Source organism: Micropterus dolomieu, linkage group LG12 (assembly GCF_021292245.1).
Source record: "Micropterus dolomieu isolate WLL.071019.BEF.003 ecotype Adirondacks linkage group LG12, ASM2129224v1, whole genome shotgun sequence".
Classification (NCBI taxonomy): Eukaryota; Metazoa; Chordata; class Actinopteri; order Centrarchiformes; family Centrarchidae; genus Micropterus; species Micropterus dolomieu.
The window spans coordinates 33332048-33344038 of NC_060161.1; the positions used below are offsets into that span (position 1 = coordinate 33332048).

The following is an 11991-nucleotide window of genomic DNA, read 5'->3' on the forward strand; positions in this document are numbered from 1 at the left end:
TGTAGTTTGTCTCTGTGTTGAGGTGGACCAGTGATCCTGCAGAGTCCTGTCCTCCCTGTGATGGAGGGACATGATGTCACTCTGCACTGTAAAACAGAGACCCCTCCCTCCAACCTCCCAGCTGGTTTCTATAAAGATGGCTCCCTCATCAGGACTGAGCCTACAGGTCACATGACCATCCACCATGTTAACAAGTCTGATGAAGGCCTCTACAAGTGTGACATCAGCGGTCGTGGAGAGTCTCCATCCAGCTGGATCTCTGTCACAGGTGAGGAGGTTACCTTTGATTTCAGGACTTATTTCATCCAGAGATTCACCTGACCAGGTGGGATTCTCTCTACAGGTAAACCTACAACCTCATCTCCCCCCACATCCGCAGCTCTGCCCACCCCGACAACCCCGCCTCCTCCAACATCCCCTGCCTCAGCCCCCTTCCAGCTTGTGTTTAGACTGATCTGCCACCTGGTGGTCTTCTGTCCGTACTGCATCTCCACTGTCCTCATGGTGTCTTTATATCGACACAGGGCCACAGGTAACACTGAATCATTCACTGATCTTACAATAAGTCAATTCATAAAATCAATCAATACATTTATCAGAGAATTTTATCCAAAGCAACTTACAATTACTACTGTATACATGTCAGATGTCGCACACCTATGGAGCAACTAGGAGTTAAGTTCAATGCTCAGGGGCACATTGGTGGAATTGAACCGAGGTCTCTCACACCAAAGACATTTGTCTTATCCACTGCACCATTACCACCACCACCATCAATGACGTCAGTGATTGACAGTTAGATGAAGATAAATTAAGTAAATTTTCTTTCTAACCTGCTCTGAGTGCAGGACATGACCTGCCAGTCTCTATGGTGATGACCCCGTCTACCGAGGCTGAGGAGGGATTGGATGATGTCATCACTGCTGTCACCACAGAGCATCACTTCTGAGCTGATCCAGTGTTTTCAGTTTGTTCTGGTTCTTAATGAAGCTAAAATGTTTGAGTCATCAGCAAACAAACCTCAGATTTCCTTCATAGATCACAAACAGCAGAGGACCCAGAACACTTCCCTGTGGAACTCCTCATGTTCTAGTTTGACTTGTAGATGATGTTGAACTCAGGATCTCAGACTTCAGCAGCAGCGACAATTTAAACTCTTCTAATCTTATACTGTAAGCAGCTGCGTGAGAGCAGTTATCAGGATTAACTCTGTCAGGTTTAGTGAAGCCTGATCACTCAGAGAGAGACTGACTCAGCTGAAATTGATTCATGATGCAGTCCCTGAAGAAATGCATTGTATTGTATTGTGTTTTTAATAACCCTCACACAGTCTACCAAATCTCAGAGAACCAACCTAACATGTTTTTTGATGGTGGGGGACACCGGAGCACCCAGAGGAAACCTCGGCAGCGGAGAACATCCACACTCCACACATAAAAGCCAGAACAACCAGGCTTTGAACCTGGAATCTCTTTGCTTTAAGGCCACACAGCTATCCACTGGGCCACAATGCCCCCAAGTTACAGTTATACAGAAGACGTGTGTTTTTGAATTTATTTTAGAAAAATATGTAAGGTAGTCAATGACAAGAGACAACTAATTATTTTTATCCCATTTGAATAGTGCTCTGAATTACACATATGATGTTTGTCAATTTAAAAGATAATTTTGCTGTCAAGACAGTTGCAGTTTGTTGTAAAACAGTAACGTAACATTTAGTTTTGTATGAAAACTGTTCAATGAACTACATTTCTTGTCTTGCACAATTTACATTAGCAACATGTTGACACGGTAATGCAAACTAACATTACTCATTTAATTGCTACTAGCTAGGTAACTTAGCTATGTTTCATGCAGAAATCTATCTCACCTGATGTGTTTAATCCAACGACTCTCAGTCCTTTTTATCACATTATTCTCTCGTGTAAGCTCTTTGACGTTAGCTTCAGTAACAATAGCTTCAGTCATTGAGAGAAAAAGTTACGACATCACATATGCGACAGTTACATACTTCAACAGTTTGACATTAAACTGTGACTTTCTTGACTTTCAAATGTATATTTTAAATTGACAAACATCATATCAAAAACATAGGCCTAGTTGTCTCTTTCCATTGACTACTATTCAAGGGCGTCGCCAGGTAATTTTTCCGGGGCTGTAGCCCCAGATGTTTTGACTGTAGCCCCAAATGTAACTCAACAACAGCAACAAAAATATTTTCCATGTTAATATGCAATAATCTTCATGACACGGCCTGTCTCGCAGGTCTTCAAAGAGCGGAGGCTACTCACAATAACAATACAACAATAACTGAGAGAGAGAGAGAGCGCATTGCTCACCGCTTTAGGGCTTCTCCGCGACTTCTAAATTGCAAAATTGTTATCAGTACATATAAACATAAATGCTGTAGTCAATGTTTTAAATCGCCGCACAGTAGTGATAGACTATGATGACACCTGTCGCTCTGTGTCCTGCTGTCTCTGTCCCCCTCGCTGTGAGACTGTTTTATTGTCTCCAGGATGCTTCATTCCCTCTAAAGCGGCTGTGAGCTGCACTTTGGCAGAAGTGCTCAAGTGAACAGTTGTGTGGAATTGTGGTGATATTGTTTTCTGATCACAAGTGTTTTCAGTTTGGGTTAGCCTATACTGACATTGGCTCAATCACATCTCTTACTAGCCCCCACTCCATCCCCCTCTGCTCGAGCTGTTTCTTGTATTGTGGGCCAAAAACAACTCGCCAAATGCGCGAAAATAACCGAAATGTTTGGTACTGGAGCTGCAGTAGCTTCAACATCAGCTGCACAGCCTACCCTGCATAGAGCCGTCGCCACTGAAAAATAGCTTGCACCAAGAAATGTTAATTAACAAATAAAATGCTATGAGAAAGGTTTACTTGCACAATAAGAAAACCTGCAATGTAAAATAAATATATATAATGAATATAAATAACAAAAAAAAGTAACTTAGTTAAGAATAAGCTACTGCATTACATTATATTATATTTTTATATTCTGAATTGTCACCTGCCACCTAACTTTTGTCCTTCCCTTTATAAAAATAAAGACATTTCCAATAAATTTGTTCAATAAATTCGTGCAGAAAATGTCTCCAGAATGCAGGAAATGTTTAATGCTCAAAATCTTCTGGGGGGGGGGATTGAACATTTCATCAATATTTCTTTTTAAACTAAATTCAAAGTAATTAAGCTAATTTATCATTAAGGTGAAAAGGTGCTACTTGCACAAAGACTTTAGGCTACTTCAAGCATGCCTGCATGTATGTAGACTCAGCTGGAATTAAATTAAATAAGAAAAGTTGATCTACCGGAGAAACATATCTGACATCAATACAGAATGCCTGACAGCCTTACTGCATTATATTACACTAAATTATTTTATTTTGATTTGTCACCTCAGACATTTCCTCAATAAATTGTCAGGGGGAGGACCCCCAGACACCCCTCAGTTAATATTATGAGTGTCAATTATTATGAGAAAATGAGACAGATGTTAGAGTTGTGTAGAGTAGAGACCGTGTAGAGGTCATTTACTGTTGCTTTACGTGAAAACGGGTGAAAACATGAAAGATTTCTGGGCTGGGCTAAGTCCCCAATGTTTCAAGAGCCTGGAAACGCCCCTGCTACTATTCATGTTTTTTCTGAAGTAAGGTCCCATGGTGGTCCACTGGAAGGGGAGGGACATCCGGGCATACATATGGGCAGATTCCCATAGATCAATCCAAACAGGGCTGACAAACAAAAGTGGTGTGTTTCAGACATTCATGTTCACCTCAGGATGAACTGTATTAAGATCAGTGATCTTGAGATCTACTTTTTATCTACTTTGCCAACATTTTTATTTGCTTTATGACCAAATACCTGCAGAACTTATGACATTCCCATCAGCCCCTTTAAAGACACCATGAGAACAGGGTCATTCTCAACACTGACAGGGATGGAGCTGTACCATGGGAAGCTAGAAAACAATAAGAACAATTCATCATAATCAACAGTGTCCATCTCTGCTATTATAAACAGTGTATTTAAGTTTCTTGCCAACCACAGCAGAGGAAATTGGACAAACAGGAAGTACAAACAGGAAACGGGGGTTTGAACTTGGCTGAGCTATAAACCACAAAGCATTATGTCACCACACCAAGTGGTACGATGGGACAAACATCATCTGTAAGAAAGTTACAGGTCCAAATTTCAGTAATTACACAGTTAGCAAAACGAGCAAATTAACAGCAGCTTAAAACTGTACGTTAAAGACTTAACATCAGAGTGTGTTGGAGTGAGCGAGAGTGAAAAGTTGCCTTAAAGTTCCCATCAAACTTACATTATTGTGGCCTTTCTGACTCTGGCTCATGCTCAACTTTGCTCTCATCTCCTCCATGTAGAGATGAATACGAACTATAGAACATGTGTTGTTAAATCTAATGCAGGTGACAATTGCATAATAAAGCTGGAATATACTGAGAGTTTAGTGTTGATCAGGGTCCAGTTGTGTCTGCAGTAAAACCTCAACTCAAGTGTGAGTTCTCTTTAGTTATGACCTCACTAATGAGCTGCACAACAAAGGTGAGAAAACTTCTTCTGTCACTGACTCAGAAAGTCTGATAGAGAAGTCAGTGCTGAGTCAAACAGGGATGATTTAAGAGTTCAGCCTGATGATGATACAAAGACAAACTCAGGAGCTCTTTCATCTGAGAGGTTGATGGTGAGTTTGTCTGTCCTCATGCTGTGGCTGCAGACACTCTGAAATGTGAATTTATTTAGCATTGAGGAAAGAAAAAAGAAACCCTTGAGTTTTTATTATTTTTTTATTCTATGACTGAGGAGGATTTAAGTATTTTGTGTTATATTTTTTGTGTATACTGAGGGAAATAGGGAACTCTGGCCTCCAGCACAGTAGGTGGCGGTGATGCACCTTGAACTGAAGAAGATGAAGAAGAAAAGAATATTGCGGAAACTTTGGTTTGTGATTGTTTTCAGTCGGACAACATTAGTGTGGGTGCGACTCTAATGCAGTCCGCACGCATGAGTTTTTGGTCAAACTTGAGACTTTCTCGGAACAAATGGAGACAGTAAACGTGCTGTTTGTCTCCTCGGTGGACTCTGTGGACTATAAACTGTCCAAAACGGAGATCCTGAGAGGATTCATCGCAGAGAAACTGACAACAGCCGCGCAGGAAATCTTCGCGGTTGTGGAGAGAACCGTAGCCGGGTACGAGGAGGAGGCTTCGGGTCTGAGGCAGGAGATCGACCGGCAGAGGAGGCAGCTGGAGGCGGTGCTGCAGCCTCGGGTCTCTCTCTGTAGGATAGGTGGGAACAGACTAGGAACCACATGAAAGACTGTGCTTAACAGCTGCTGTTGTTTTAACACTGCACCAAACCCCATTTAAAAATCTGGTGATTTAATACAAGTCTGGAGCAGGGGAGTCCTGGACCAGCTTTTAATTTAAGAGACTTTTTAATGATCGGGTTTTAAGCACTTTGAATCTGCAGTTAGACGTTTTAAAAGCTATTAATTTTCACATGGCAGTAAATGGGAATAGTAACTTAAGTAAATATACCCCAAGTACCGTACTACAGATTAACAACACAAAATATAATCAACAAATGGGTCAATATTTACATTAATTCTGATGGTGATCTAGTTTTCTTGCATTAAAAACAAACCCTGCTGTCTGTCTCTGATCCAGATCACCAGTTTCCTGTCTGTGAGCCGGCGGCTGGAGGAGCAGCTGAACTCCCTGCAGAGGAGGAGCAGCACAGATCTGAGCAGAGTGCGTCTTTATATCCACTTTAACATACTTTTCTGCCGCTTGATACTTCAACTCCACCACAGTTTAGAGGCAAATATTGTACTTTTACTCCACTACTTTTTATTTAATATATTTAGTTGTTATTACTTTACAGAATCATATTAATAATGCAAAATATAATCAACAATAATGATGTATTATTATATATTAAGCTACTCAGCAGAATATAATGTAATTCAAATGAATTGTTAATTAATTCTGTCTGTTGTTACAAAATACAGGAATCTTGAGCTTTAATGCAGTAAATAAAAAAGCAACCTTTTTCAACCAAATCAGTGGTTTTCTCCTGTTCCTCACTCAACAGCCTGCTTTGGTTGTTTGATAAACGCATTGTTTGTCACTCTATCAACACTGTGTATTCAAGAACCCTTAAATCAGAGTAGATTATGTTACAGCTGACAAACTTGTCTTGTAGATTAGTCATGGGAAACGAGAACCGTCCAAGTTTTCCTTTTGTATCAAGCAGCAAAAAAAGTTGAGGTGTTAATTTGACTTGCTTGACATTGCACGTTCCACGATGTGACTATTGCACACGGGGACATTGCGATGACGATGCTGAAATGATATATGTGCAGCCCAGATAGATAGATAGAAAGGTGCTTGAAAGTTTGTGAACCTGTATATGAAATTATCTATTTTTCTGCACAAATTTGACCTAAAACATAGTCGGAATTTCACACAAGTCTCCTGGATGTTGTAACGACATTCGTTATGGTCGCTGGAGACACCCGAAGCCAAGTCAGAATAGCTGAGTTTCCCTACCAGTCAGAACTGATGGCGTCTCTCACATGAGGGACGAATCGTCTTCGAGTATCTTCAACCAAGTCCAGTTGTCCTCAACTTTACCTTCCCTGGAAAACTATGACCTGGAAGACTGAGAAACCTTCACAGACACATGGGCTGTAGTGTAGGTAGAGAGAGTATTTTACAGTGTGACAGTATTTCTGAATGTAGGATCTGAATGATTCCTGCACCACTGGACTCGTCTAGAAGGTTAAAAAATAAAAGCTGCATGAAGCACATTCAGTTGTCTCGATCCTTCATACATAGCAAAATAGTTTTTTTTTATTTTATTTTTTTTATTCTTTCTATTCTTTCTACTTTAACATTTATTTGTTCAGATGTGGAGGACTCTGGGAGCCCGGATATCATAGGACACACTGAGGAAGATGAGGGTGGAGATGAGGAGGAGGAAGAGGAGGACTCTGCTGAGGAGCCCGAACAGACCACCAGTCTAGATCAGGAGCATCTGGGGGATCCGGATCATCAGATAACAAATACAAGGTTCAGATATGATATGATGTTACTGTATATTATGTTTTTTTGCTACTGAGACAGAAAGATTTGGTTATGTGGTGGAATAACGCTGACACACACACAGCACTGAAGGATTTTTATATTTTAAATTGTTTGTATTATTTCCTTGCAGAGGTCAGTCTGTGGAGAAGAAGCGCAGGAGGCGGAGTCATATAAACCTCAGAGTCTGTATGTTGAGGGACTCCCAGGCCACTGTGCTTAAAAAATGCGGTAAGAGTCCAACAGAAAAGTGAAATGTCCAATCAGGATGTTGGGAGCGTGCGTTGTTCAGATTATTGGGTACAGCTGGCTGGATTTAAGTCATAAATCCTCCTTCATGAAGGTTAAAATGTTCAGTTTGAGGAGGATGCCGTTTGTGCTGTTGTTTGAAACCAACAGAAATGCTGTGTTATATTCTCCCATTAAGGGTGTTTTTTTGGTAATTATCTGGATGTTTGGTTAATAACCTTGATTTGAAAACTTGTCTTAGTGTCCTTTATTATTGTGATGAATTTGTTTGCGCGTTAGAGATGAAGTCAGTGGTGAAGATCCTGAGGTTTCCTGGAGGCCTGCAGGAGTCCGACTTCCTGAACCGGCTGAAGTCCACCTTCCCTCAGCTGAGAGGACAGTTTGATGCTTTTACAACTGACGCAACCAGGACACTGACGCCACTGAAACTAAAGACACTGACACCAAGAGAGATCCAAAGGTCCATCAAATCCAGAGGCAAAGGAAGATCAGCCCTTTATATCCGAGCACAGGTAGATCCACTTCTTTTACCACTGACCTGTACATAGTTGAGCGCTGAATCACCGTGCAGTATGGTTCCACTACAAGGTTTATCAGTCATTATAGCACTTATAGCACAAGGCTGCATAATGAAACAAATTTTGTAGTTCCTTCATGCTACACACACAACATCTTCATCCTCACAATAAACAGTCTGACATTTGGGAAACAGAGTCCATCTTGACTGCGTTTGTGCACCAAGCATAATCGAGTCCACCACCTCTCATCTTGCCGGAGTCTCGCGCTGACCGCTCAGAACATGGACCACCTGCCGAGTGCTTGATCCGGGATGTTGATGGGTCAGGTCTCTGGAACGAAGTGGGCTCAACAGTCTTTGGATTCCGTTATCTGGTCAATATGAGTCTCATTTTGTCCAAACCGGCTCTTTAGGAGCAGAATTAAGTCCAAGCTGGGCCAGCATGGCACCCGCCGCAACTTGGACCAGGTGTATCGTGGTCTGCTGCTCTTTGACTGTCTTTATGTCAGAGGTAACACGTGTTTCAGCAATAAAGCCGGGAAAAAAACAGATAATACAAAAGCGTAGCGAAGTTTGAAGGAGCTACAAGCGTTGTCCGTTGCCATAACATACACGTCACAATTAAAATAAGACATCAGACAAACAAAAGCAAGCAGATAAATTAATACAATTAAAAAGGAAACAGCCATGTTAAAACCATCAATGTTAAAAGGATGTAAGAAGGCGAGGGCCCTGGCTGCGTTCTAGGGTAGGCTCTAACAGACAAAACATACACGCAGTAGGATTGTGCCGATTGGTGATTGGCTTGGCGATCGACGGTTGAAGGGATGATCAGCGATTGGTTTTTCGTGCAACAATATTAAGGTGATTTTAACTAACTCACTATCACAACTAAGATGACTTAAAAACAGTCTCTAGAATCTGCACCACACTGCAGTGTTTCCCATTCACTGATTTAATTGTGGCGAGGAGCGTAGCTAATAAGGATCGCTCTATGATAACGTTAGAATACAGCTGGGTTGTCGAGGTTAGCACGCTGTACGTAGCTGCTACACCAAGAAATTAATTCTGTGTGAAACACTGTGCTGTGCATTTACACATGTTTCACTTAAAGCTAATAAGCCTGTTTGTTCTACACTGGCAGTTCACGGACTTGCTGCAACATAACACCGCCCCCTGGTGATCAGAGCACCAATCTGTGATCTGAAGTAGCCGCGATCAGACGACAGAGGTCGACCCAGCCTGTTGCACTTGCAGTTATTTCTTTCTGTATAAAGCTGTTTGGTCCATGACAGAACTGATATCAGTGGAACTTTCTGTTGCTGCAGCAGAAACATTAATTAAAAGATGTATTTTTGAATGCAGGTATTGATTAGAGTTTAAGTATAAATCTGGTGATATTCTCACACATGTATCTGTTTCCTGTCTGTGAGCCGGCGGCTGGACGAGCAGCTGAACTCCCTGCAGAAGATGAGCAGCAAAAGCAGAGTACGTCTTTTTAAAACTTTTACATTTTCTGCTACTTGATACTTCACCTCCACTACTTTTATATTGTACTTTTTACTTCACTGTACACTGTAAACACTTTACTCGATGATGTGCTATTATTCAGTCATGCACTGTGACCTGGAGGGCAAACAACAGACCAAGATAGCGGCTCACACCGGACTCCCCCGAAGAGACGCCACAAAAGCAGTTAAATTTTATTTAGATCACCTCTCCACTCAAGAAAAAGAAAGATATGGACACAAACTGCAAGTGTTGGGCACTTGCGATCCATATACAGCACCCGCTGCCATATTTCCGCAGTTAAAACCCGCCAGGTCTCTGCCAGCTGCGGTAATGTTTACGTTTACCTTCTGGGGAATCCCTCCCCTAACACAGCTCAGGCTTGTGTCCTCGTTGATTAGTGCATCACAAAGCACAACAACTATCAAATATTTTGGCAATAAAAAAGTAACAAATTCAAAGTAACAGTGTGTCACTTGCTTGCTGGTTGGAGGGCAGCGGAAAATAACGTCTTTTTTGCCCTCTGGGAGCGTTTTCCTTTGGAATGTGACGTCACGTGAAATATATGAAAAGATTAAGCTATTAATTCAAAAAGACTAAAGACATTTATTTTATTTTCGTTAGTTGTGCAAAGACGGTTTCCATTAGTTGTGGGGTTTTTTGTAAAGTCTCTTTTTTATTTTTATTTCAGTTAAAAAAATTGTTTTCACTCCTAGTTTTCCTAACTTCGTATAACAATAATATCCTTGCTTGTAAGACAGTATTTTACAGTGTGGTAGAAGTACTTAAGTAAAGTATCTGAATTCCTCCTGCACCACTGTGCCGCTTTAGGAGGTTAAAAAGAAAAAGCTGCACAGACACTTTTTACTATTGTATTGTTTTTTTGTTCAGATGTGGAGAACTCGAGGAGCCGGGAGGTCTTAGGCCAAGACGGGGAAGAGGAGGGTGAAGATGAGGAGGACGAGTCTGCTGAGGAGACGGTAGAGACCGCCAGTCCAGATCAGGAGGATCCGGATCATCAGATAACAAATACAAGGTTCATATAAGATATGTTGTCAACACATAATACGTTTCTTTGGTACTGAGACAGAAAGATTTGGTTATGTGAGGGAATAACACTGACACACACACAGCTTTGAAGGATTTTTATATTTGAAATTGTTTGTATTATTTCCTTGCAGTGGTCAGTCTGTGGAGAGGCTGCGCAGGAGGCGGAGTCATATAAACCTCAGAGTCTGTCTGTTAAGGGACTCCCAGACCACTGTGCTCACAAAAGGCGGTAAGAGTCCAACAATAAAAGTGAAATGTCCAGTCAGACTGGAGGAGAGCGCAGAATGGGCAGTGTGAGCCGGGGGTGAGCCAGCGTGCTCCAGTCTGAGGCAAGCCTCAGACTGGAGGAGAGCGCAGAATGGGCAGTGTGAGCCGGGGGTGAGCCAGCGTGCTCCAGTCTGAGGCAAGCCTCACATCGGGGATGGAGGTTCCCCCGGCATGATGTAGCCCGTGTCTCGCCCCTTTCTGGCCGGCTTGCTTGAAGACATTGTACTTCTCCACTAGCTGGTAATCTTGTGCTGTTTAACAGCTCAGTGCTGAAGAAAAATGGGAGCCGATAGGCAGGTCTCACCACTGTTTACTCACAGGGTGAGGACGTAAGAGAGGCTCACGCCGCGGGTGAGCCAAGACGAGCTTTATCAGTGCGCGCGTAGGAGTAAACCCAATAGTGATAGCCTTAGAGGGCGAAGCCTGTACGAAGTAGTAACAGCTGGAGCAGTTTGATTATGAGGAGTGGGCCAAAATACCTGTGACAAGTGCAGAAGTCTCATTTATTGCAGTGTCACGTTTGTCCAGGCCAGTTCTCATTAGTTTGTTTTTTTTCAAAAGCAAAGTCGGATTCATCATCAATTTATTTTCAGTAAAGTGAAAACTACTTTTGTCAATTTGTTATTTAAGGGACCATTTTGGGTTTTTCTTTCTTTAACAAAAGTGTACCAGCAATGTTGTCCACGCCTGTAAGTCCTGTAATGAATCCTCCTTCATGAAGGTTATATATGTTTAAAAGGTCCATTTTGCGATCAATTTAGAGGACGTAGTTTGTGCAGCTGTTGAACCGTATTGTGTTCTACAGAGAGGCGTTATTGTTTAACACTGAAAACAAATAATAGTGTCAAACAAAAGCATCATGTGTGGAGAAATGAGGAGACTGTGTGACATGAAACCAACAGAAATGCTTTGTTATATTTTCTGCATTCATTTGGGGTATATTTTGCTGATTCTCTGGATATTCGGTTTATAACTTTTTAATGGAAACTTGTCAGATTGACTTGAAAACCAAATTTGTTCCTTGAACGTTGAGATGATTTTGTTCGCGTTTTAGCGATGAAGTCAGCGATGAAGATCCTGAGGTGTCCTCGAGGCCTGCAGGAGCCCGACTTCCTGAAACTGCTGAAGTCCACCTTCCTTCAACTAAAAGGACAGTTTGATGCCTTCACTGCCGACGCATCCAGGACACTGACGCCACTGAAACTAAAGACACTGACACCAAGAGAGATCCAAAGGTCCATCAAATCCAGAGGCAAAGGAAGATCAGCCCTTTATATC

The 11991-nt window shown here is 41.8% G+C and overlaps 1 protein-coding gene across 1 annotated transcript in view; it reads left to right on the plus strand.

Moving 5' to 3' along the window:
- Positions 1-4992: 4992 nt before the first annotated feature.
- LOC123980888 (zinc finger protein 37-like) overlaps positions 4993-11991 on the plus strand; it is a 14040-nt gene continuing 7041 nt past the window's right edge. The window contains exons 1-7 of the mRNA XM_046065459.1: positions 4993-5322; positions 5703-5786; positions 6947-7109; positions 7255-7352; positions 7650-7882; positions 9321-9375; positions 10288-10432. Coding sequence (XP_045921415.1) covers positions 5076-5322; positions 5703-5786; positions 6947-7109; positions 7255-7352; positions 7650-7882; positions 9321-9375; positions 10288-10432 — 1025 coding nt within the window. The 5' untranslated portion in view covers positions 4993-5075. The remainder of the gene's footprint in view (positions 5323-5702; positions 5787-6946; positions 7110-7254; positions 7353-7649; positions 7883-9320; positions 9376-10287; positions 10433-11991) is intronic.